This window comes from Podarcis filfolensis, assembly GCF_964270895.1.
Source record: "Podarcis filfolensis genome assembly, chromosome: 5".
NCBI lineage: Eukaryota > Metazoa > Chordata > Lepidosauria > Squamata > Lacertidae > Podarcis > Podarcis filfolensis.
In genome coordinates this window covers 32,946,941-32,974,502 of record NC_139608.1, presented here as the reverse complement: position 1 = coordinate 32,974,502, position 27,562 = coordinate 32,946,941, and the positions used below count along the sequence as shown (strand labels likewise).

The window sequence follows — 27,562 nt, the reverse complement described above, 5'->3', positions numbered from 1 at the left end:
CTTCCCATAGGGAAGTGCTGTATCTTTTTGAGCGTTTCTTCTTAGCAACATCCCCTAATAGCATCTTGATTTCATAATGAAGCCAATCTGTTTATCCGATTTCATATACAATTGTCAATGTTTGTGTTCCATTTCTGGACTGTTTGATGCAAAATTCTGCACCTCGCTAAAACTACTTTCCTAGGTTTGCCCTCGTATTACAATATATAATGGGTCCAAGAGACACCAAAAGGTTTATCATCTTTCTATGATTGAGATGGTTCACTACAATGACATTATTTACTACCATCATCTCTAGCCAAGCTGGATATGCATAAGTGGGAACCTAAGAATGATTACTGTATGATTTACTTATTGGGGTGCATCTCCCCATATGAACCAACCCAGACCCTGCAATCATGATCTGAGGCCCTTCTTCACAATATCTCAGAAGACACCATTTCTCCACAAGAGTTCTGGAACTTCCTTTTTCTTTTCTTTTCTTTCTTTCTTTCTTTCTTTCTTTCTTTCTTTCTTTCTTTTTGCTTTCATTCTTTCAATGTGTGTTGCTTTTAATTAAAAACATTATTGGAAATACAAGATTTGTGGAGAAGTTTGGTTTTCTGAGAAGTTGCTGCATTAATCCTGAAGCAGCAGCTGGGAGTATGAATGGCTCTCCCCCTTAATGAGGGAGCCCAGTCCTACTGGGCAGCTTGCCCAGCACCACCAGATCTCTGCCCCCTTTTCCATCCCATGAGGGAACTCTCATAGGAGGTACCAGACCAGAGTTGAACAGAGATGGTGGTGAAGCCCAGAAGCAGATGCTTGGGTTTGCCCCATTGATCCTCCAAAGCTCTGCTGCTCAGTGAGCAAGTGAGAGAGACACAAGGAGAGCTTTGGCATCTTGTGCATGCTTTGCGTGTCTTGTTTGTCCCATGGAGATGCCATAGAGCAACACACAAATAGACAGTGTGGCTAGTCTTCTGCTTTGGGGGGGGGTAGCTAACTTGACATTAATGTAAACTCTTTGCAACACCAGAAGTAACTCAAGCCCCTCTCCAAAGAAGGAAACCCAAACCCAGCCCTGCACCTCCAATCCATAGCCTCTGGAATGGGAACAATTTCATTTCTTGTTTCTGATTATCTCTGGCTGATCCTCATCTGGGTAAACTGGCTCCTCCTGGAGCTTCCAGATCTCTGAGGGAAGGTCCCTCAGTTTCTCCAGTGGAAAGCAGTGGACAGAGGTGTCGTTAAATATGTCCAAGTACTGAGGGAGAGAAGGATGGGCTTCTTCATCTGTTGCTATTGAAAACTTTGCAATGTAACTGTAGTCCTTTTGGAATATCCTGCTCAGCACCTGTCTTTAATGCCCTTGAAGCTGTCCCCTGTGATGACCAGTTGCTCCAGAGCAAGTTGTTATAGAGAGCTTTCCCGCAGTGGACCATGTAGAAGATTGTGGATGCAGCGTTTCCCCTCCTTGAGCTCCTCAAGCAGCAGCAGGAGGAAGGCCAGCTGGTATGCTTGGATGCAAGAGGAGAAGTTCCCAATGCCATAACACACATGCTGCAAGCCCTGGGCTCTGCTGCGGCTGGGCTCCTCCAGCAGCTGGGAGCTGGGCTCAAGAACTGACTCAGTTGGTGGTGTGAGCTCCAGCTTGTCAAAGACAGAGAGGACTTTCTCCACAGAAGGCCTGGTTGCCCCCTTCCTTGCTGCTGGGTGTTTGGGGAGGGATTTTAAGAGGTTCCGAGGCTTGAATCCCAGAATTCTGAGCTCTGCAGTTCTGAACACGCCTCCCACAGCCACAGACTCTGCCTTTCTGCTGCGTCATCGGGGCTCTTGGCCTGGCTCCTCTCTCCGCCGCTGGCACCTCTGCCTCCTGCTCTCACCCCAGAATGGTCCTTTTCTGAAGTGGCTCCCCATTTGTGGAATGTTCTCCCCAGAGAGGCTTGCCTGGAACCTTCATTACATACCGTATTTTTCGTCCCATAGGATGCTCCGCCCCATAGGACGCACCTAGTTTTTTGGGGGAAAATAAAGGAAAGTTTTTTCCCTTTATTTCCCCCCCAAAACCAGGTCAGGGAAACTGAACCAGGTCGAGGAACAGTGGGATGGCGGCGCTGCGCCTCCTTGCTGTCCCCCGAGCTTGTGGGGCTGGCCGATGTCTGTCCGGCATGCGGGGCGCGCCGGGCAGCAGGCTGCTGTCCGCAGCGTGGGGAGCCCTGCGGGGAACTCCTGCAGGGCTCCAACACGCTGCGGATGTCTGCCCGGCGGGCGGGGCGCTCTGCTTCAGGGTGCCCCTCGTGCCGGGCGGCAGGCTGCTATCCGCAGCGTGGGGAGCCCTGCAGGGAGCTCCCGCAGGGCTCCAACACGCTGCGGATGTCTGCCCAGTGCGAGGGGCGCTGTGCTTCAGGGCGCTCCTCGCGCCGGGCGGCAGGCTGCTATCCGCAGCCTGGGGAGCCCTGCGGGAACTCCCGCAGGGCTGCCTAGGCTGCGGATGTGTTCCCGAAGCCTGGAGAGCGAGAGGGGTCGGTGCGCACCGACCCCTCTCGCTCTCCAAGCTTCAGCGAAAGCCTGCATTCGCCCCATAGGACGCACACACATTTCCCCTTCATTTTTGGAGGGGGGAAGTGCGTCCTATAGGGCGAAAAATACGGTATTTTTAGGAGCAAGGTGAAAAAGTTTCTCTATAACCTGAACATCCTATGGCATTTTAAATATGCTTATGGGAGGGAGTTATTGGTTTATCTTATTATGTATTCTCATTTTCTATTTTTATGTTGTGAGCCACGCTGTTATCTTCAGATGATGTGAAGGAAGATATACAAATTTCAACAAAAACAACAATTACTACTTTCCTCTTGCCTTCCTGTAGTCATTAAACTCTGTCTAAATGTCAATTGCCATGCTACCTTTTCACAGCTAGATAAGAGGATTCCTTTTTTGTTGACATACCTGTAATATCTCTTGGTGAAATTATAGCAAGGGAAGTCTCACAAGCCGGTACAAAATCAGCTTGCTTAAAATCCTTGATCTCAGGGGCAAGTTACCTTATGGAACAGTAATTACTTTTTGTTTAGGTTCGTTTATATGCCATTCACGTATCACCTACTTTCCTTAAGCACACATCTTGATATCTGAGAAAGAGTTTAGGTTTAATAAAAGATAAATTTTACAAAAATTTAAGTTTGTGATGGATTTCTTAGTTTTATATGCTGTGAGCAGGCCTACAAAAATTCTCATCACAAGTTTACAGTTTTGCAGAATTCAAAATTGAATTTAAATGCTGTAACATCACCATTTTCATACTGGCTTCTGGTCCCAATCCTGGATGTCCCATTTTGGCGCCCATGCTCAAAGATGCACTTTTGGGGGGGGGGTCCCACACCAGGGTGCGAATTAGTTGACTCACACCAGAGTGTGGGACCAAAAAAGCTTACCTTGCCCTGCATGTTACCACTCTTCCTCCTTCCACTGTGGCGTTCCACCGACCTCCAGAAGTGTTGTCAGCTTCCAGAAGTATATTGGCTTTCTGTGGCGGGTGAAGGTGTGAGGCAGGGAGCCACTCATGGAGAGCATGAGTGAGAGGGGATGCAGCCTCCGTTGAGGCCCTGTCCCAATTTTCCTCACTCCAGTGTTGGAAGATATCCATTTGAAACAGTTAATTCTACTTTTTAACACATCCTCATTTGCTCTTAGGAAGTCAACCACTTCCTAATGCAAAACAATGTTTCGCGTCAACTACAACACTAAGCGGTTGATGGTGCTGAATGACAGAAACTGCTAAACAATAAAAACGTTGACAAATATGGAGAGAAAATTCTACAAGGCAACCTTCTGAGAAAAAAAATAAAATATCAGATGTCAGAAAAACAAAATATTCTGAGAAATTTCAGTTTATCTGTAGCCTCTTTTAGACCCTTAACCTATGAATTCCATAAAGAGATGTTGCTTTCAGTAACGAAGATTTGTCTCGATGGAGTGGCATAAATGGGCACATTTTATCTTCCAACAACAGTGTACTTGCTTTCAAATGTGCATAGAAACTGTAGCGGAAATTCAGTCTCCTATTCAACAAAAATCCAAACATAACCAAACGGTTATGTTCATAATTGCTCAAGTGTGGCTGCCCTCGTGAGTTCTCCAAAATACAGCCATGGGATTGGATGACCTGAACTGTAATACGACTGAGTTGAGTTGGTAAGAAAAGCAATTTCTTCATATATTCTATTTTCTAACATTATGGTTCATTTTTTCCCTACCTCCCTGAGCCTTATTTAGCATTTGTAACCTGAAGCAAATCTAAAGGCTCTGAAAAAGTGACGGCACAGGTCTTAAACAGTCAAAAAGTGTTTCCAGAGCAAATTGTACAATAATGTCAATGACTCATGCCCCCCCCCCAAGCAGTTCTTGAGGTAACATCCTCACTGCTGTTTATGGCAAACAAAATAAATAAAAATCAAGTCAACAGTAAAGCTTGACATCGGAGACTGCATTCTTTCAACACAGCTATTGATTTGCCTTAATTTAATAACATCCTCTATCTTTGAAGGGTCAGAGAAAGTAACAGCGATAAAACAAAATACGAAAATGCAACGTCAGAATTAAAATACCCTCATGGCTGTTAAAAGTCAGGCAAATATGAATGTATTGCAGCACTTTTGGGTAATGTTCAGGTTCAGACTCTGGTGAATCTCCAAGGGAAAGGAGAACTGTTAGCATTGAAAGGAAACAACATTTTTTTATTTAAAAATCCCCATATGGCCAATTTTATGGTTTTCTGTTCCTTGTGCCCAGGCTATTTTGCACTGGTAGAATTCCTTGTGTTCACACCCTTTACTTAGCCATAAAGTAGCCAAGTTCGCAGGTTTAATTCCTATACAGGCCACCTGCATATTCCTGTATTGCAAGGGGTTGGACTAGAGGACCCTTGGGACATCTATGGTTCTAAGTTAATTTTCCCTCTCTTTTTTTTATCTTTTCACCATCATCACAGGCACGCTGCTCTATAACCCACTAATTATACCTGTAGTAGAAGTCTGGTGGGTATGTGTTGCTTTATCACATTAGATGCTGTGGCATAAATTCTAGCACCCAGAAATACTTCTGTACTCCCTACGGATTGCCAAAACTTTCTGCACAACTTTAATAGGTCAATTAAATGCAGCCACTTGGAAAACACAAGTGTGGGGGATATGCCACATGGCTCCCTATTTACACAAGTTGCTCTGTATGCACTTCATGCACGGGTTTGTAAACTGCATATAAGGAGGGGTCCAGATAGGGAAGGCGCATAACACTTTATACGCGCTAATTCCACCAGCTAGGATTGCCAGCAATATATCTGCTTGCTGTATTTTCCAATAAGCTTGGGAAACAAGGCTAAATTGTTGCCACATCAAGTCACAGACTTGAGCTTGAAAATAACTTGTTCTTTAAATGAGGGAAGAAAGCAGTGGAGAAGCTAAACTTCAGCCATTGATAAAGGATCGATACACAGGGGTGGGTGGGAAGGCAGAAATCCCATTGTATGGTGAAGCAGATAATTAATTATAAGACAAATGCATCATATAAAATTGTACGCTAGGCTGAGCAGTTCATGTGCGTCTCAAATTAGCCATTCTATTGAATGCCGTTTTCCTTTACTCTTTATCCTTTGCATAAATTGCTTTTCCTTATTGTAATGAAAGAGTTGAGGCATTTTTTAAAACATGGATTGCTTACTGTGCAGCCTTGAGAGGAATAAAGAGCCAGATTATAGTGCTTAGCTGGTGTGAGCAAGGGCAGGGATCAATTTTTAAGCCCATTGTCATTTAATTTATTTGTAATGGTTCATGATTTACCCAGCACATGTATTAGTGCCTACACAAAAATGGCATTATTATTTATACATATTTAAAATCCATCCACTTCTCATTAAAGGCAGGAAGGAAGCAACAGCTTTGTGTACCAAGTTTTCAAGCAATTTATTCTCTTTTCACAGTTTTCAGCGATTCAAGATTAAATTAATCCAGTCACTGTACAAGCCAAAACAGCTTTGGGTCTCATTTTTAGTTGACACACCACAATAGGCATTAAGCCCAGAGGCCTCATCAATTCAGGGGAAGAGCTGCTCTTCAACTCAATTTAATATTTCTACACCATCCTTCATTGTATAAACCAGGAGAGTATTTGTGGCTCAAATCAGTCATCTCATGTCCTCATTCTGGAATCTAGCATAGAACATTTCCCAGGATTATGTGTTTAGGTCCCCCAGAGCTCTTTTCAAGTACAAAACAGGATTGGGATATGCTCTTGTAACTCCAGGCTAGAGAATTTAGGCCTTGTGCCTGTGCTTGTAGACACAGAAAAGCACAACAGCCTCCCTGAGGTAAATTCTAATGGAGGAAACTGCCCATGCTCATAGACCAAAACAACAGCCCCATCCTTGGAAACAGGTTTTTATTTCCCTGACTGACACAGCCCCATCCTGAAGAGCTAGCTTCTAATGATTAAAAACAAGAGGCAAAAGTAAGAAGATGTGTCAAGACACTAAAGGAGTTTAAATGAGAAGCTCTGAACTAGAACAGTACCAAAGTTTTGTTCATTATCATTTCAGCAGACATCAGGAATTGCTGAGGGCATCAGAACTTTAAACAGCTATTGCTTCACCATGAAGGGTAAGGAACTGGTTTCCTGACATCTGCGACATCATGATCACAATCTCATTGCCATATAGAAGGAGGCTGACTGGCTTAGAGGGGCAATGTGACAGGGTAGAGAGGAACAAGGAAAAGGAAAGTCATTCCTCAAATGCCTTCCTGTCTCAGGCTTAGTGGATTTTGCCTTCAGCAATAAGGAGTATGGAACTTGTGCATTAAAAAAGTTCATACCCCATTTCCACTTACTTTTACAAGAAACCAATATTCACAACACTGATAGAAGAAAATATGAGCTTTACTCCTTTTTGGAAAGAAGTTTGCCCATATCAAGCTGGTAGACAAGTGAAACAAAAAAATCTGGTTTTGTGTAAATGGACATAAAGGTTTTAAAAACCCCCAACCCTCAAAGCCACAGAATTAAGGTGCAGGAGACCCAGAGGAAAATGTGATTCACTCCCAAGTCTATTGGTAAGGCACCTGCCAGAGACATTTTGGACTGCCTAATGCTTTCTTTAAAAACTTCCAGAGGAGATTCCATCATTTATCTATGCAGCTTATTCCAGTGCTGATTAGATGAACTGCCGTAATAGGATATTGTTCTTAATGGATAGAGGAAAAGCATTTTCAGCATGATAGTCATTTTCAGCTTCAAAAAAGACTTCTGTTTTCCATCAACCAAAGCCATTGCTTTGCCTAGTCTAACTCCAGGCTCTTTCATTCACCAGCTTCTGCTATACCATACTGTGCTAGTAAGATACTGAGTGGGCATTTTCAAACTGTACATTTAAGTCCTATGTTTATTGTTGCAGTCACTTAGAAATAACCTTAACATAGTCAGGATACTAGGGACGCGGGTGGTGCTGAGAGCCACAGAGCCTAGGACTTGCTGATCAGAAGGTCGGCAGTTCGACCTCCTGTTGCTCGGTCCCAGCTCCTGCCAACCTAGTAGTTCGAAAGCATGTCAAAGTGCAAGCAGATAAATAGGTACCGCTCTGGCGGGAAGGTAAACAGTGTTTCCATGCGCTGCTCTGGTTCGCCAGAAGCGGCTTAGTCATGCTGGCCACATGACCCGGAAGCTGTACGCCGGCTCCCTCGGCCAATAAAGCAAGATGAGCGCCACAACCCCAGAGTCGGCCACGACTAGACCTAATGGTCAGGGGTCCCTTTACCTTAGTCAGGATACTAAAACAGGTGGGGGAGGGGGACTCATGAAGACCTGTTGGATCAGGCCAATGGCCCATCTAGTCTAGCATCCTGTTCTCACAGTGGCCAACCAGATGCCTTTGCGAAACCCACAAGCAGGATTTGAGCATAAGAGCACTCTTCTCTCCTGCAGTTTCCAGCAACTAGTATTCAGAATCATCACCGCCTTTGACTGTGGAGGCAGAGCATGGCCACCACAATTAGTAGCCTTTACCTCCATGCTGTTATCTAATCCTCTTTCAAATCCATGAGGTTTCAGAGGCTGACAACCATGCTTACATGTTAATAAATTGAACAATAAAGGCTAACTCTAACACAACAGCTTCCGTTCTGAGTTTACTAAAGCCAGCTGATTATATATATTGTTCCAGTCACCAGCCCTACAAGATCCTCAAGGTTGCAGACTCTAAGCTTGGAGCTCTCCAGGCAAAAGTGGCTTTATACTGGTACATGGTGTCCACCAGGAAGCAGTTTTCGGTGACATCCACATGGGGTCTATAACCTATGAACTCCTTACTGAGGTGGTTCCCTCAAAAAGAAAATAAAGAAAACAAGAGCAGTACTCTTCTCCAGAATGGGACTTGCTTCTTCCAAGACAGAAAGAGCATTTAGTTATGCTTGCTGATGTAGAACAGATTAGCAATGACTAATTCCTCTTACTCAATGCTGTAACACCGTGCGCAAGGCTGTGGCTACATACTTGTAATAAGCTTCTTGCTTTATGCAACATCACAACAGGCTGCGGTTTTGATCCCAGGCCCATGGAATTCATAAAGAAGTCTACCAAGGATGCAGGTGAGGGCACAGAAAAAGAAAAACAGGTGGGTAGCTGAGCATGGAAGCTGTTGCAGTGATTGCATTGTTTACCTTGCATGATCTGCTGTTACCTCTCACTTTCTGTAAGCAGCTTGTCCAGCTTTCACGAGAAAAAAAGCATGTCTTTTGACTGGCATTAGGGTTTGTGTAACAGCACTGCTGATCAAATGCCAAGAGACTGAGCCAGGGTTTTAGGTGCCTGTACTGTACCATCGTGTTAACATATTTATATTGATCCTCCGTGACTACTCTCGTATCTTAAGAGCCTGCAGACACCATTTTAATGGGTAAGGTTGATGTCGGGTGAATGGATACACACCAACCATCATCACCACAGTTGTAAACTTTCTTTTTCATTCAACTTAAAAGCATTACTCTGTTAAGAGATGAATTTATTCTTTAAAAGAAATTAGAATTTTAAACCATACTTTAACCCAAACCCTCTTGAAGAAGGAGGGAAGCATTCAAGTAAGCAACCACTAGCCCTTAACTCAGATGACACATATGGGGCATTTTACTGAACGATAAAAAACATGTTCACATGAAGAGGTAACTGGGAATTAAAATTGCTTGGTTTAACTGGTTAATCAATCCTTCTTATCAGTTAGAAGCCAGGTTCATGGTTCATGCTTCCTCCACACCATTGTTCGCAATGTCTAACAGTGTGCGGATGGCTGAGACGTGGTTTCTGATGGCTATGGGAAATTTCTCCACATTAGCACACAGGCTAACCCTGCATGCATCAGTATCCCCTTAAGCAACTGTATATAGCACAGGTGGGTTTCCTGCAGCCTCCAATCTCATTTTATGCACCCACCGACTACTACTAAAGCTGCCCTGTTCTTCCACCCCATCCAGGTTCCTTCCCTCCTGTTAATTTACACTTTATTTCACACCACTGCTGTTAGAAGTACCTCCCCCCACCCTTTCTATGTGGTTTCAAAATAACTGGAATGGGCGGTATTGTATTTAACAAAATAAATGGCTTTTTGAAAACATTCTTGGCTTGGAAAAAGAAGGCCCTCCCGCATAGTTGCCCGAAGACGAATTGGAAGGCTTCTGTGCGCTCTTGCTCTGTGTATAGTGCATTATGGTCAGAAATAAATTACTTTCACTTGTTTTCCAGAAAAGTAGCTGTATCTGTTGTACTTCTTTTTTAAAAAACCACCTCTATATTTAATTGAGAATAACCCCATCAGTCCCAGTGGGGTTGATTTCTGATTAGACCTGCATAAAAGGGGGAATTTAATCTGAAATAGCCATGATAAAAATGGAGGCAGGGTGGCCTTCCAGATGTGTTAATCCAGATCATTTGTTTCTAACTCCACCCATAACTAGCTACTGGCTCTGCCCATCACCAACATGCAGCCCTCATCAGATTATTCCTGAGGGAATGTGGCCCAATGAAGGAAAAAAGGTTGACCATAACAAATCTTTTCAAGTACAGTAGATCAACAGATTTGTATAGTTGGAAGGGACCCCAAGGGTCATCTAGATCAATCCTCTGCAATACAGGAATCACAACTAAAGCATCCATGGCTGATGGCTATCCAACCTCTGCTTAAAAACATCTACCACATTTCATGGGAGTCCATTCCAATGTCAAACAGCCTGTTACCATCAGAAAGTTATTCCTGATGTTTAGTCAGAATCTCCTTTCTTGTAACTTGAATCCATTGGTTCAGGTTCTACCCTCTGGAGCAGCAAAAAGCAATAAAATCTAAGAGGGCATGAGTATGAACTAAGGGTGTTTTCCAAACGAATCCCATCCCCAAATAGCAACAATCAATCTCAAATTGTGTAATTAAAGATGATTTGGTGCTCTTATGTAACAAACCTGCCCCGCCCCCAGATCGGACTACTTGCAATAAGGAAAGTGATGGGGAAATGCACTGGAAAGTATGGAATGACAATTTGCTTGATACAACATCGTATAACCTTCCCAAAAATAAATCAGAATGAATGCTCGATAAAGAGCCAACATTTCACAAAGCTTGCAGGGGGGTTAGACAAACAAATCAGGATGGATGCTCCATAAACAGGTCATCTGGAAGCAACCAAACTTACTCAGCAGGCACAGCAACCAAGGATTTCCACTTAAAATAATAATAATAATGTAATGGCACAATGGCATGTTCCTCCTATGTGCAAACCCTTCAAGCTTCTGACCACCCTCCAAACAAAATAAATATGAATTTTTTAATCCATGATTCAGCTGGACAACCTTCATATCCAAATTCTCTTAAGTGTTAATGAGCCTCACTTCATGCTGTTTTACTCTAATGGTCTCACAAAGTCAGCCATGATATACTAAGGACTGTAACTGGAGTTTCATTTTCCCTATGCTCCCTCTATTAGTGATTAAGTTGTATTGTGGTATTTCTCTTTTTTTTTGTCATGCACATTTTCAAAATGACATTTCATGTTCAAAAAGACCAGACATTTAATTGACTTTTTTAAAAAAGTGTTGGGCTAGTTACTAACCCATATCTTCCCTTGCAAGTTCTTGCTATACTTGCTTCATGCTGATTCTGCACAGTAGCTGCATTTTCTCTTCTAATTCATCTTTCCCAAAACTGATTTCTGATTCTGGAAGCAATTAGGAGTCATGTTATTGCTTTCCTGTCTAAGGAAATGGCTGGATAATATTGTCCTCATTAAGGGCCTAGCCACACTACCATTGGATCTGTGGTGGTCATGGTAAGTGACTGAAAAGGCTGCATGTAGTGCTTTCAACTCACAGCAAACTGGTTGTATCCACCATGGGCAATATCACAGCAAACGATTCAACACACATGATGAATCAAAACCTAGGCACAGCATTATATCCATAGACTAAGAGGCATAATGTACAGGCTTTTCCTATGGTCACCCTGTGCCTTCATAGTCATGTGACTAGATCCTAAATCCCAGTAGATTGTAGTCTTGCTAATAATTCCTGTTTTGAGCTAGTGGTATATTTTCACAGAATTACTTGCACCTGGTACAATCACCACTGTTTCTTGTTTGCTACAGTCGTGTTTACTTACTATGGCCCCAACCGTGTATTTCAGAAAGCATGGTGATAAATGCTACCTGCATAGGCCCCAAGCAGCAAAGTGATATGTAGTGATATTATAATTTTGTCACACTATTATGCTACACTGCAATAGGGAGAGAGAGAGTTGGGTGTGTATCAGTGAGGCCACTAACCAAACTATTTGCTTCCATACTTTTAAATATTAGCAGGTATGAGCTGTTGCATTAGCAGAGAACAGGTCTGAGGATCCCTTGGCTTTCTGATACTGCACAGGATATGACTTTGTGTGTCAGCACTAGACATGTTTGGCAACTGTGTAGTTCAAGGAGATACCCTGGGGAATTGGCATTCATCTATGCAGATTGCATATAGGAAATTAACCAAGTCTGGAACTAGGAGGGGTGATGGTATAAGCTCAGTGCCCTTTCAAAATGAAAATGTCTGTATGTGTTGTGGGTCTACATTAAGGAGGACTAAACTGAGCACAAAGGTTATGCACCAAAGTCCAAGCAAGTGCTACTTCTGCTTTTGAGCCAGGACTCTTGATTTTATATGTGACTCTCAGTACATTTCCTCAAGTGATTCCTTAACTACCTCCCTTGTGGCAGAGCTGCAGCTCTAGGACTTCTGTTCATCAAGTAAAGGATGGATACAGCTTGGGTTTCAACCGTTCAGAGAGAAAAAGAAAGTAATGAACAAAATTAAGTGACAACCTATTTTAGCAGCTGTATCAAAGGAAAGGCCGGGTTAGTCAGTTCCAATTTGGCAGGAAGCTGTACTTTGGTGATGTGAAGCAACTGTATCCCCAGAAAACATGGGCATTAAATCTCACAGAAGACAACTTGATTTTGTTCCTGTGGTGTACATTACTTCTAATGCTTAACAAAATACCTTTAATCTTTGTTCTAAGGGAATGTGCCGCCCCCATGGAAGCAAGCCTAACCACCGCTTAGCCATCTTTTGCTTGCTGAAAAATAACGTTGCTTTTCCACAAGAGCTGCCACTGATTGGGGGAGGCGCAGAGGCTGCTCCCACTGCTTACCTATGGTTTGTGAGAGTCTTAAAATGCAGACACTGGTTATTGTACTACTAAGGGCTCCATCCCTGCTCACTTTGCTCGCCAACCCCACGTACCCCCCGGCAATTCCCAGTCCCTCACAGCTCTTTCAACCCCTTAATTCTTCTTCAGCCCCTAACCCCACACAGCACCTTCAATCCCTATCCCTTTACAGCTCCTTACACTCCCAAAGTGGTGGGTGGTGGTGCTCTGTTGCTTTCCTGGGTCCCTGTCACTTATCAAAAAGGGGAGGTGTGAAGTGTGTAGCAGACCTCTGAGTCTGCCTTCTTCCTCCTCAGTATGCAGCAGCACCCCATGGCAATGGGAAGTGACTTCTCCCTTTTGAGTGGGGGTAGGGTGGGTCGGGAATTGTGCCAGGGCTCCCAATCACCTTAATCTGACCATTCCTGCCTCTCCTTAGCTGAGTGTTTCCCAAATGAGGGCAATATGGTCCCCTGGGGCCCCCCAGGATATTTCAAGGGGTCCACAGGTGAAAGTCGCGTCAATGGGTGGGTGGGTGGGGGGACTGAGAAAGGCTAGGGGGCCGCAGAGGGGAGTGAGAAGGGGGGGAAATCATTTTTTTTTTTTAAAGTCCTGATTGGCTGGCTATCTGCTTGGCCAATCACAAGTGGGTAAGGGGATGGCCCACTAGGGCCTAACGCTGCTTTTTGCCACATGCATTTTCTTCAAGCAGTCCTGGTTTATTTCCAGAAGGAGGGGGAATTAGGATCGGGGCCTTTGAATGTTGCCAAGGGGCATGGGCCCGTCAGCAGCATTGGCCCAGCTCTGCAAGGTGTGGGGTGAAATCCACCCCCGAGCCTAGCCGAGTGGGGTCGTCTGGTGCTGCTGCTGACTTGCATCTAGTAAATTACTAATTGTCTACTCAGAAGAAAGCCGCATTGAGTTCAGCGGACCTTACTCCCAGGTAAGGACATGTGGGGCTATAGTGTTTTATCTAGGCAGCCAGGGCTCTCCCAGATGACAAGGTCCCCTGATCAGTGAGGACCACTTGCTTTTTAAAATTTCCCCATATATACAGAACCCCCTGTGCAGCTTTTGGACTATCTGTAGCTTTCCCCCTCTGTGTCAAGTAACTGGAGTCAGTGGCGTAGCGTGGGTTGTCAGCACCCGGGGCAAGGCAAGTAATTTGCGCCCCCTAACCCGTGGATTTTAGCACTCGAGCCAGGTAGGGGCAGAGAGCTGTGAGTGCAAGCGCGTCGTCCCCCCCCAGATGTTGCGCCCGGTGCGGCCGGCCCACGCTACGCCACTGACTGGAGTCAAATAAGTGTTGTTTACGTTTTATCATACATGGAAGATGGACCTCTCTTGGGAGATTCTGGATTCTCCTACCTTGGAGGTTTCTAAGCAGAGGTTGGATGGCCATCTGTCATGGATGCATTTGCCAAGTTTCCTACGTTGCAGGGGGTTGCACTAGAAAGATGGCCCTTGGGGTCCCTTGCAGCTCCATGTTTCTACGTTTTTCTGCTTCAACAATATTTTATTATGTTCCTATCATTTTATGTAATTGTATCTTGTATAAATTATAAAAAAAATTATAAATAAAACGTGTTCTGTTTACAAACAAAATATTTAAATATCTGCCTTTCTACCAGTAGGCTGGGGGGCGGCATGGGCATAGCCAGGATTTTTGTTAAGGGGGCAGGCTTTTTTAGGTTGGGGCAGAGCCTCAGATTTGTATTGATTTTTTCTTATTGGGGGGCAGCTGCCCCCCTGGCTACGTCCATGGGGGGGCACAGTCAGAAAAAGGTTGGGAAACATAGCATTAGCTTTATCTTCAGTTTATTTGACAATATGTGCCTTATTTTACTGGGAAGCAGAAGATATAATAGGTTGTCTAATCTTTAAAACTCTGCAACTGCTGTCTTTTACAGAAAATAATTCCAATACTATAGAATTTATTCATCTTTCATTGTGAAATGCTTAATGGATGAGACGAAAGTAGCTAGTTTCAGATCCCATTCATGCCAAAAATAACTCAGCTCAACACTAATGGATCTAAGGCACTCTAGATTACCAATCAAAGGGACACAATGCAGCTAATATAAGCAATGGCAAATCATATTCAGCCCTTGCTTCTATTAGTCACATTGTGTGTGGGTTCTGTACCTGGGATTTCAAACTGTTTAATGCAGTGGTTCCCAATTGGGAGTCTGCATAACCCACCTAGGGGGTCCATGGCACCATCCACATAACAAAAACCACCATAGAGATGTCAAAATGTTCATAAGTAGGGGATCAATGGATTGGATTTTGAAAAACAGGGGGTCCACAGTACTTAGCGAATTGGGAGCCACTGGTTAAAAAAATTATTAAAAGCCATTTGATTTTAATTTCTGCGTGGACTAGCCCTCCTACACAAGCTTTCGTGGTCAGTCATTCTTTGCTTTGTATAAAATGTACAGATAAGCCACTTGAAGCATGACCATCGGAATCTGCACCTTCTGGCATATCAGATGAAGACTGAACATGTACCCAGTGAAGAATTGCACCAATTGGCCGTTGCTTGACTGTTTTTAAGTGAATCCTGTTTCCTCAAATATGCCCATGCCAAGACCTTAAGAAAGAACTAAGCTTTCTCACCTAAATCTATCCTGCGTTTAACATCACTGGATTTTGAGCTCCCAGCTTTCAACTTTAACCAGCGGGATAGAGATGTGCAGAACCTATGGCATCTGAAAAGTAGAGCTGAAAGCCCTGATAAAACCAGATTCTCCAACAGACTGAACTGCAGCATCACATTAGCCCTCTTTAGATGATCAGTTACAAACATGTGAATGGGCTTTCAAGAACATTGGCTGGCCTTAAATCCTAGACACTGACACATGTCCCCATATCAATGCATGACTGGCATTAATTTGAATCAGATGAAAAAATGTTCCTGTGCCTGTGGAAGGAGCAGCACACACACAACCCCTGTTTAGAACAACATAATTTACACATTGACCAGAGTGGAAGCTGGGAAAAGAGGGAAACTGAGAGAAACCAGAAGTGATTCACCTGTTCCTATTTCCAAATGACAGATGAGGGCTATTGCTGAAACAAGCATTCTGTCTGTACATTGCATTCTTGTTTGGTAGCCAAACCTACCTAGTTGGGCAGGCAACACATGCCCCCTTTCCTTGTATTTCAAAATTCTTCCATTTTTCGTTGTCATGGGACAAAGAGGAAATTTCTGCTGTTCCAAGGCTAGAGCAGGGAGCACCTCACTATGAATGTGAGAGTCTACTGTTTTAATTTCTCTCTTTTTAAAACTGCCTCCCTCAGTCAGATAACCTTGTGCATTTTCACTTTGGGAACCTTTACTCTTTTAGCAGTATCTTGCTCTCAGAGTAAAGCAAAGGACAGCAGTCAGGCTCTGACTCAGCTAAGCAGCTTGGTATTAGCGAGACTGTGCTGCTAATTGGTATTCCTCCTTATGAGCCACACAGTATTGTTTCCTTGTCAAAAGCTAAGAGCTCACAGGGGAGAATTCTTGGTGCTGTCTACTTCTGTTAAGGATGATGCTTCTGTTTCTGGTATAAATAGCTGTTTAAAGCATGTGCTGTCTCTCTGGGCTGATTCGGAATTGTTAGCAAAAGGTGGGCAAGAGGCAGCAATTGCCTTGCTTCTGCTACTCGACACAAGACGAGTGGGATCATACTGTGCCAGCAGCACCATTTCAACAAGCAAGTCTAACAGAAACACAATAAAGCATACGTGTTGACCAAAACAGGATTGGAAACTACTTGCTTTATAAAATGAAACAGAGACACTCACCCCCCAACCGAGGATCCAATGTATATAATTCAAGTTTTATAGTGCAACCCTATGCATGCAGGACACAATTCCAACTATGTTCAATAGGACTTGCTCCCAGGAAAATGTGTGTGGGAGGACTGCAGCCTGAATAAAAGACAGTGACTTAATGTCTAGCAACACATTTATCATACGTAAAGTCTGTACTGATTCTGAGACTCTGCCTAAATATAGCTGTCAAACACAAACAGTTTCCTGGGGGGGGGGGGGGAACCACAGCAAAATGTCTGTGACCATTATGATGCAGGGTTTGGAAGCTTTTGTTTGTTTGTTTGTCATGAAACAGTTGCTGTTCTCATTCTTACCATGCATTTGCGATCATCCACCCCTGTTAAATCCTCCTCAAATTCCTTCCCTATATCAAAATCCATGATGTAGTTTTTAAAAGTGCTTAGTGTCTTAATGATCATGTGATCGCCATCTTGAATGATCTCTTTGTCCGGTTTGAGCATATTAGCTATTTTTCTCACAGCAATATTTACATCTGAAGGAAAGAAAGAGACCAGAAAAGAGTTCTGTAAAGATCAAACCTCTGGAGAAGCTTTGAAGATTTTCTTTTTTTAAAAAAATAAACTTGTAGTTCAATACAAAGTGAGGAAGTTTTAATACTTATCCCCACACAGAATGAAACGATAATCTTGTCAACATATATAGATACTTTTGCCTAAGATTTGGGCCAACCTTAACAAACTACAGTTCCTGGGATTCTTTGGGATAAGCCATGTCTAGTGTGGATGTGTGAAAGTTGCTATAAAACTCTAAAAATACATTCATCTGAAAACTATTACTTACTGCTACTATAGGTATAATATACCTGTTCAATGAGTTTCCTAATCAAATTTGTAGTTCAGGCTCTGCTACTCTTGTTCTGTCCCTAAGACTGTACACTTCCTGAGGTAAAAGGCTTGCTATAACACCAGCAATGTATGATAACTTCTGGATAATTAATTTTGATAATTCAGAAGTGTTTATTTATGATTATATACTTAACTTCTGGATTTTATTTCTTGCTCTTCCTATTGTTGAGGCACTTTTTATAAAAATATATATATAGACATGGCAATATTAATAAAGAAACTCAGTAAAACCAAAATATTTTCATACAAAAGCCATATAGAGTGAAGTGGGACAATGTTTATGTGATTGATGCTACAGAAGAATCAGATTCAGCCCAGAAGGTATGGAGCTCCGGTTGTGTAATAAATTAAATAAAATAAATAAAAGATTCTTACCTAATGCTTTCAAATACTCCTCAAAGTTGTCATTGCTGAGCATTTTCCAATAGCCATTGAAATCGGCAGGCATGGTTGGTGCTTGTGTCCTCGTCAATATCAAAGCCTTTCAACTTGTGTGTTAATTCTGCACCATACAGCTCAGAGCTTTTTGCTGAGGCCAAGTCTGAACTCTGGTTTCTTTTATCTGTTCTTCCGGCCATGCAGTTATGCTAGTCCCTTTAAGCCGATTAGCGTCGAAGTGTTACCTTTAAATCCCCCCAAATATCTGAACCTTTTAGCTTGCTAATGACAGCAGGATGGCTTGATTTAAATGGACGAGGTCATTGCCCTTCTATACCGATGGCTGTATGGCCACCGATTAGCTGAGTTTCGATTTTAACTTCTTTCCCTTCCATGCGGCTAAGAAAAGAAGATGGCTTCTCCTGATACACCAACAGCATATCTTAGTGCTGTATGTAGTGGACATACTAGGTGATTCAAGAAGCGGCAAATTATAGTCTCTGGATCGTCTGAGATCGTTGCCCTCTGTCTTCCAACCCTGTACTCCAAAGAGGTATGAAAGTTCTACCGCAAAAAAGGAACTGCATTCTGCATTGCTAAATTTTGCTAAATTTATGAAGGAATCCCTGAGCAATAGGTGTTTGGAAGCAGAACTAGATGGCTATTAGATGGCGGAAAAAGAGCCAGTCATTACTCATTGAGCCTTGTAGTATTGGACTTGCACCCCGATTTCAGTTGTCACCTAGCATCTCCAGCAGGACAGAATGTTTTATGAATCAGCTGAGATAATGCGACGTTTTTGCAGCCTGAGAAATAAGCAGTCCTTCACAGAAACCTATTAACTTCAGCGCAAGCAAGCTGGGGGTGGGGTGCATGTGTGCGCACACACACACACACACCGTGCAGTACTGCATTATTCAACAATACCTTGCTGCTTGAAAAGAATCACTTGAGACCATAAAGTCTTCTCATCACTTAGGAATACAGCAGGGAAATTTCAAACACGCTGCAGAACAAATAGTTTTCAGTGTAGCATGAGCTCAAGGTTAAATTAATTGAGTTAAGAATTCCAGGGCATTAGCTGCTGTGCCTCTGGATAAAGGCTAGCTCCTTCTCCCATGCGGCGCAAGGTTGCAGGTTGTAATAATCCAGATTCTCATATGTATTTGATGATGTTTAGTTCAGAGTCACACAGTACTTATTTCACATACCTAAAAAATCTGAAAATAACGACCCATCTTCAAACTCTCCCCATTAACATCTGGTAAGCATCCTGCTGAAAACGACGACGACCAATATGTAAGAAATTCTGAAAGCTGAGGGGTGGTGGGAGAGATCCCCAGAGAAGCCTGCTCTACTTTAAAATCTTGAGTAACAAAGCCTAAGTAATTTGTGGCGCAAGGGAAAAATCTGGCAAGAGAAAATCTGCCAGTGGCGGGTGAGTTTTAAATTTAAAACACACACAGACAGTGAGAACAGAGGAGCTGCGCCATCTCACGATAGGAGGGAAAACAACTTAATATGGGGTTGGATCTCTATGCCAGTGCCTCCCATTTATGGATTTGTGGGCCAAATACCATTAGCTGCACGAGTTTGACTTCTTTGCAATGGTGTTTGTGAATAACATAAACTTGCTTACTTGTGTTAATTTACTAGTGTGGGGCTGGAGCTTTGATGTACCAGAGTGGACGGTCCTGGAACAGATATGCAGGCCCCTAGAAGGATCACCCAGTGGAAGAGATGAACCCCTGGAGGAATGTGGCACAAAAAGCAGGACTGCCAGGAGCCAGGCTGTGTCGATTTCATGCCCTCACCTCAGGCTACAGGAGCAAGTAGAGTGGTTGCATACCTCAGAACAAAGAAGGTGGCAGTGGAAGATACAGTGTACAGAACGATTCCTGCTGCTCCCCAGAGAAGGAAGAGATGTGTGGTGGCAGCAGCTGACTCCCTATGGAGGGGGACAGAGGCAGCAGTGTGCAAAGGCATGACTCATGGTTCAGTTGTCTCTACACAAATGTACAGAGTATGGGAAACAAGCAAAAAGAACTTGAGTTCTTAATACAGGATGGCAAATATTACCTAATAGGCATTACTGAAACCTGGTGGGTCGAGACTCATGAGAGGAACGTAGAAATTGAGGGGTACAATCTGCTCAAGAGATATTGATCAAACAAAAAGGGAGGAGGAGGAGCATTATAAGTGAAGGATGTGCACAGTGAAGTAGGTTAGGCTGAGAGTGCGCAGCTGGCTAAAAATTACTGTAATAGCTCATTCCATGAACTTCACAGCTGAGCAGGAGTTTGAATTCAGGCACCCCTTGTCTAAAGTCCAACATCCTATCCATTATTATTATATTGCAAGTTCTACCTGAAAAATGGACAGAAATTGAATCGATGAAAAGTTTGCCATATGGCACCCCAGTTTTGATTTGTCCTCCTTTCAACTTCCCTTGCTTTATTTTCAGCCCCACCCCCAAGCAGGGTAAGGACAAGGGAATAATGGATGTTTGACAATCACATTGATTGTCAAGCTCTAAAAGACACAGAAGTAGGTGTGTTGAAACCAGTTTCCAGAAAAATGTACCACTTCATTTGCAAGTTATAAACATTCTTCCAAAAGTCACATGCAAAATAGGTGTTTTATGAAGCTGTATGCAAAGCAATGTTTTATATATGGTATTCTGCAACCACCAGATTATTTCAGAATGATAGCAGACCCACAAAAGAAATTCAAAGAGGGAGTGGATGTGCCCCCCCCAAAGCACCATCCCTTATCATCTCACATTGAGCAGGAAGGTTTGAATGGGAGTTTTCTACATGCAAAATGTACTTAGAATCCTGCTTGTGCAGTGTTATTGGTCACAGGAATACTGTGTAAGCGTACTCAGCCAAACATGTGAAGAAACCCCCTTCAGACAATCCTGCATCTGGGGTAGAACCAATGGAGAAAGAGACAATGGGGCTGTCTTTTTATTCTCACACACATTGTCTGAACTGCTGAGTAGGCCAGAGGAAAGAAGCATCTTTCAGAATTCTGACTTGTATTCTTCTCTCTTCGTAATGAGGTTGCTGAAGACATTTTTATAGATGATTCACTTGCGTTTGAGCAGGAAGGCAGGCTAGACTTATGTCACTGGCACAAACCACATATAGACAATGCTCCTTTGAAATATTGCCCTGAAGTAATGGAACTCACAACTGTGTCTTCTGGGTTGGCTGGTGTTAAGATGAAATATGCTGGATCCTCTCTTTTGTTAAAAGCTGGGCGGGTGTGCCCCATGGCAGAAAACTGCATTGCTGTAGTACCTGTGTCACTGCAAATCTGTTGTGCCTGACTGGAAGCAGTTGCCCTTCCATTGTGCTTAGATCCAACTCCATGACCTGCTTAACTTCTGCCTGGGGAAATTTGTAACCAAGAACTAGTCTCTGGGTTTGTCTTTTGCTTCCTCCCTCCCACACCTTTTTTCCTTTTGTGTCATGCATTTTCAATTGTAAATTCACACCTGGTCTTTGCTTATTGGATTGCAAGTTATTTCTGAACTTTGTAAGCCATTCTGGGAACCTTTTTCAGCACAACGGCAGAGTTAAAAGACCTTATATAGCTTCCACCCCCTGAATTTATTAGAAGAGCTTGTGAAACACCCATACAGATGTAAAGATGTCAGCTGCAGAAAAATATATGTTTTCTCTCTTTGCGTCTTTAGAAATACAAATGCTGCAGTGCTAAAATACAATTTACAAGAAATATTATAAGTCCATTTATGAAGTGAGGGTGGAGGAAGGCGTCATTGCAAATCCAGTGCTGGTAAGTGGGACTGCAGGCAACGGCTTGACAATTTTGCAGTAAAGACATTGAAAGCATTGTGGCATTGCGATGTGGTGAAAGGCTTACAAAAATAGTTCACAACATCCAAAAAGAAAGGAAAGAAAAGAAAAACCTCAAACAAAGTCCAGACATAGAATTATAGAATTGTAGAGTTAGAAAGGACCACAAGGGTCACTGAGTCCAATGCCCTTAAACGCAGAAATCTTTTGCCCAACATGGGGTTCAAACCCACGACCCTGAGATTAAGAGTTTCATGCTTTATTGGCTGAGCTACCAAGAAACAAAAGAAGATTGTAACATCACAACCCCACACCACACAACGCTGGAAGTAAATCTTATGGAAATCAATGGGGCTGACTTACAAGTGAATTGTTTAGGATCACGTGATATGGGAGCTTGTTTTGATTCACTGTCAATAGTGATACTTAAAATGATAAGAGGCAAGGCAGAAACCAAATGCAGCAGGCAGTCCTTGTTTTAGATTTCCAGTGCCTATAAATAGACTCCAGTGCTTGCAAGAAACATCAGGTGGAACGAGGACTCTTTTCTTCATTCATTTCAACAAGAGGAAAGACCTGGATCTACATCCCTATTAAGTGTGCAAAACTGTCCCCAACGCTGAAGGTCAGTGGGGGAGTCCCTTTGTGAACAGAGATAGGCTCATTCATCACAGCTTTTGACTGGCACAGATGGATTTTTCCGTAAAATGGATTACTCCCATATTATCACAACCAAGCTTACTTTCCTTTACAGGCATATTGTTTAGGATTCGCACTCTGAGAAGTGAGTAACTTAGGGCTCAACCACACATCTACCTGCCCTGCTGCTTTCCCCCAGGCAAACCCACTGCTTACAGCTGAACTGGAGCAAAAGTCAGTCGGGTTTTCTCTGAATTGGCATTTGCCCAGATTTAGTGCTAATAGCGGCTTTTTTGAGGGAAAGAGGTGGGGCAAAGGTAATGCTATTCGGACCCATGCCTAAAAATCATAGGAAAAGTGGAAACCCACTGAGACCCATGATTTCTAGGCACAGGATAAGCGGAAGTGAGGACAAGGCCCATATTACCATCAGTCATTAAGAGGGCTGACGACAGAACAATATCGCTTAAGAGGCTGCAGCAAATCCCCTTCATTTCTTCGTTCAGTCTCATCCGTGTATATATTGTGTTGCTTAATATAGGAAATAACAGAATCTGGAACGAGGTATTTCACACTTTGCCCTTTGCGCAAGGCGTGCCTTATGTTTGTGGCACTGATTTCATTGTGAATCCACTCCCTAACCAAGTGGATATTGTGCTGGTACCTGCTTAAAAGTGCTGACTGAGAGATAAACTGAGAAGGATCGTTGCCAATGCGGCTAATACAAACCAACCCAAATTTGCCCACTATTTCTAAAATGTGTTCTTCCTTCCAGAGGTTAGGTGTTTGAAACGTCTTCAGAACATCAGCTCCACACAGAAGTTTTAACTCAGGGACAACTGCAAGAACATAATATCATTTGCATTATTTTCTTTTGCTGAAACATCCCCTTTAGATGTACATTTATATTTGTAGTTTATACGAACACACACACTTAAAATTCAACCAGCATCCTGCTAGAATCTACTGAAGTTAAGGCTGCTTACACAATAAACCTTTAAAGCATATTCTTTCCTCCAAAGAATTCTGGGCACTGTAGTTTGCCTCTCAAAGAGTTATAACTTCCAGCAACTCTTAAGAAACCACAGTGCCCAGGATTCTTTGAAAGAATGTGCTTTAAAGGTATAGTGTGCATTTGTAAAATCCTCCCTAAAGTGTATTATTTCAAATGGCAAATGGACATCATGTGCCTTTGCCCACACAGACCCACCTGTTCCTGCAGTCTTTCTCAGAACCCCTCCTGCTTGTGCACACATTCATCCAGCAACAACCAAGAACAAAGCCTTCTCTGTTGTGCCACCAACACTTGGGAGCAGCCTCCCCACTGAAATAAGGCATACTCCAACACTGTTTCACTTCTGAGGCATGTTAGAAACACCTTTATTTTCTAGCTTCTTCACTGTCTTGTCTACCATTATTTTCTGTCTCCTTTCATCTTCTTCATAATGTAAACAAATGCAGTCTTATCAGGATCTTCCTTCAGATAAGCTTCTACAAGAACTTAATAATAATTGCTGCCCTGGCTGACTCCTTCTCACTCCAGCAATATCCTTCTTTAAAGCATATGAATGCAGTTCTCCAGAAAACGAGTGAACCTTTAAGCCCACTTATTATACATCTTAATTTGCTTTTCAAATAAGCATATGCACACTAAGGAAGATCTCCACAATAACAAAATACAGGTTACTTATTATTACTATTAATAATTTTATTTTGAAATTTTGGAGCAATCACTCTGTTCAAGCTTTAAGGACTGATCCACATATTTCAAGAGAAGCAGCTACAAATGTGGATAGGTCCAACTTGTAATGCAAGAAGTTACAGATTCTTTGAGTTTCCTAACAGAAGTTTCCATGTAGCAATGCATGACCATCTCTGAGCTCATGCTGAAGGTGGTCAATAATTTATCAGTTTTGGAAATGAACACACATTAAGACCTGAAGGACACTGGCTCTACCACCTTCCCATGCCCAAATAGGTACAGATACCCTTGGGAAGGGCAGAGACAGAGGTGGCGGCTTCAGGAGCTCCAGTAGGAAAAAAATGATGTTATGCACACCACTCCCACTGGATTGCACAATCCTTCCCATTTGTAAGCACCCTTGATTAAATTATTTGAAAGAATGGGAAACTCACAGAGTTTCCAGCAAATATTCAGAGGTACATACATGCAAATATGCATTCATTCATTCATTCACTCACTCACTATCTCACTCACTGCACCACACAGTTACACATAAGACTCAGCTTTACAACTGCAAATAAAACGTTTTAAATGTGTTGTAAAGTGCAATATACAAATGTGACACTAGATGGTGACAGTGAGGTATGCCAAATTCAATGTATTTTTCAAAGCATTTTTTAAAAAAGGATTTTCACAGTGTTTTTTTTATATGTGTGTAGAATCCACCAGTTTCCTTCTCTTGTGTTGATGCTTTAGTTGATACTTTAGTTATGACAAACCATTATTTCCTCAGTGATTGTACAGAGAAAAAGATTGTGGTTCCCATGTACATATGGGGGCAGCCAACTTTCCCACCAACACATATAGTGTGCCTTGTAGCCTTACAGGGGTAATGTACAAAAAAAGGAGGCTGTCCCTGTTCCACGGGAATTGCAAGTGGGAAGGGAGCTGTTGAAATGAGGTCCTCCTTGTGAGATTCTTACAGGCATCTAGTTGGAAACGGATGCTAGACTAGACTGATTCAGCAGGGGTTACACCCACACCAATTTAGATAGATAGATGATAGATGATGGATAGATAGATAGATAGATAGATAGATGATAGATAGATAGATAGATAGATAGATAGATAGATAGATGGGTGGATGATAGGATGTGTGTGTGTTTGGAAAAATCCAAACTATAAAGCATATTCTGAAGCTTGGGGTAGAGATTTATCTAGCAGGTTCCCTCTGAATAAAGATACAAGCAACCCTCTTTGACAACCAACATCAAATGCCAACATGGTCAAGCAACATACAACACACTATCATCCATCACTCCTGACATTAAAATGTCTATTTTTAAAAATTGTGAGAACAGCGTTAAGGCTCTCTCTTCAGAAAGGCATCAACTCTTGAAACCAGAATTGAACAACTAAATGGCTTTTTAAAGAAGGTTGCTGATAGAATCAAGTCTAGAGGGACGAAAAACAGGAATATAACTTCCTTGGACTTTTGAGGGCTACTGTTAAATAATGATCTTGCAGTTTCACAACTGATAATGGTTTTTCTAAACTGCAATTCCAGTAAGAGTGATTCAGTTTCTGTAGCATACTTGAACCTTTTTTTATTTTTGGTAAGGTTCTGAATGGAATATCTGAATCAATACTGGTAGCAAAAAAGTTATTATAATACTCCATAATACCCTGCCAGAAAGGAAAACCGAGTTAGCTAAAGGAGAAACTGTCATCAGCACAAACAAAGCACCTAGCTTTAACAGCCTGCAAGATCTCATTAAGAGACAAAACTCTCAAACCAAAACAGGTAGGAAACCAACCAGGTTATCTGCCCAAGTTCAATTTGAAATGAAATAAAGATCAAGGGTCTCTTATAAAAAGACTACTCTGTATGTGATGCTAAACTCAGTGACCCTTATCGGAGATGTGAAGACCTACTAAAATAAGTTACACAGAAGCAGAAAGCGTTTTAAACTGATAGCAGCCCTTGTAAATATCTCAGAGGACCTTTCAAAAGGAAATAGCAAATAACTGAGATGTTCTCAAAAATGGCAGGCTGCTGTTATACTAACAAGAAAGTAGAGATGTCAGAGAAGCCAGGCTCATTGAGAACTCATTAAAGTCCATCTCAAAGGAGATGCAAGCTTTACAAGGGTCTGAGTTCTTCTCCAGCTCAGATTGAAATCCAAGCTGGAGAAGAATTATAATATTTCCTGGTTGACAAATGTTTTGCAGTCACGAGAGTATTCTCTCTTAGCTGAGCTGAAGAAAGCTTCTGTACGCCACAGATCATTCAACCCACCCCCTGGAAACTCCTTTAAGGAGTCTTGAAGGATGGGCTTTTTTTGGCAGCCAGACATTGCACAACCTGCTGGATGTTGTCCTTTCAATGTACGCTGCCGGAGTAAAAACTAAGGTGTGGAAGCTTATTTCCCATGAGTGCTCCATCTGCACCCCCACTATTTACCTTGTAGTCTCTTTCCTTCCCTCTGTTTAATGTAATGGCATGACATTGAATAGAGGGTGATTTAAGGAGCCAAAATGGGAATTGTTTTTCTTTGTTGCATACAGTAAGGGAAAAAAGTATTTGATCCCCTGCTAAATTTGCCCGTTTGCCCTCTGATGAAGAAATGACCAGTCCATAATTTTAATGGAACGTTTATTGTAGCTGTGAGAGACAGAATAACAGGAAAACCCCCAGAAACCCAGAAGACAAAAGTCATAGATTGATGTGCATTATAATGAGTGAAATAAGTATTTGATCCCTTTGCAAAAGATGACTTAGTACTTGGTGGCAAAACCTTGTCGGCAATTACGGAGGTCAGACGTTTCTTGTAGGTGGCCACCAGGTTTGCACACATCTCAGGAGGTATTTTGTCCCACTCCTCTTTTGCAGATCCTCTTCAAGTCAGTAAGATTTCGAGGCTGATGTGTAGCTACTCGAACCTTCAGCTCCCTCCAAAGATTTTCAATGGGATTAAGGTCTGGAGACTGGCTAGGCCACTCCAGGACCTTAATGTGCTTCTTCTTGAGCAACTCCTTTGTCGCCTTGGCCGTGTGTTTTGGGTCATTGTCATGCTGGAATACACATCCTCGACCCATTTTCAATGCCGTGGCTGAGGGAAGGAGGTGCTCACCCAAGATTTGATGACACATGGTCCCGTCCATCGTCCCTTCGACGCGGTGAAGGTGTCCTGTCCCCTTAGCAGAAAAACACCCCCAAAGCATAATATGTCCCCTTCATGTTTGATGGTGGGGGTGGTGTTCTTGGGGTCATAGGCAGTATTCCTCTTCCTCCAAACATGGCGAGTTGAGTTGATGCCAAAGAGCTCAATTTTGGTCTCATCTGACCACAACACTTTCACCCAGTTCTCCTCTGGGTCATTCAGATGTGCATTGGCAAACTGCAGACGGGCCTGTACATGTGGTATCTTGAGCAAGGGGACCTTGCGGGTTCTGCAAGATCTCAGTCCTTCACGACGTAGTGTGTTACCAACTGTTTTCATGGTGACTATGGTCCCAGCTGCCTTGAGATCATTGACAAGTTCACCCCGTGTAGTTCTGGGCTGCTTCATCACCGTTCTCCTGATCATTGCAGCTCCACGAGATGAGATCTTGCATGGAGCCCCAGACCGAGGGAGGTTGACAGTTATTT

At 42.8% G+C, this 27,562-nt stretch overlaps 2 protein-coding genes and 1 pseudogene across 7 annotated transcripts in view; all 3 read right to left on the bottom strand.

Moving 5' to 3' along the window:
- RBP1 (retinol binding protein 1) overlaps positions 1-18,419 on the bottom strand; it is a 32,432-nt gene extending 14,013 nt beyond the window's left edge. Inside the window, exons 1-2 of the mRNA XM_083613982.1 lie at positions 17,761-18,419; positions 16,834-17,012 (exon numbers count right to left, since the gene is read on the bottom strand). Of these exons, the coding sequence (XP_083470108.1) occupies positions 16,834-17,012; positions 17,761-17,833 (252 nt within the window). The 5' untranslated portion in view covers positions 17,834-18,419. The remainder of the gene's footprint in view (positions 1-16,833; positions 17,013-17,760) is intronic.
- Positions 532-8,849, bottom strand: LOC310763251 (SRR1-like protein; annotated as a pseudogene). The gene is made up of 3 exons: positions 8,708-8,849; positions 8,205-8,349; positions 532-1,929 (listed from the first exon to the last, which is right to left on the bottom strand). The product of its transcript is annotated as an SRR1-like protein (transcript).
- A 3,411-nt stretch (positions 18,420-21,830) lies between the features above and the next one.
- NMNAT3 (nicotinamide nucleotide adenylyltransferase 3) overlaps positions 21,831-27,562 on the bottom strand; it is a 35,588-nt gene continuing 29,856 nt past the window's right edge. For all 5 annotated transcript variants that reach the window (XM_083613964.1, XM_083613960.1, XM_083613962.1 and 2 more), the window contains exon 5: positions 21,831-23,065. In XM_083613964.1, the coding sequence (XP_083470090.1) occupies positions 22,656-23,065 (410 nt within the window). In that variant the 3' untranslated portion in view covers positions 21,831-22,655. The remainder of the gene's footprint in view (positions 23,066-27,562) is intronic.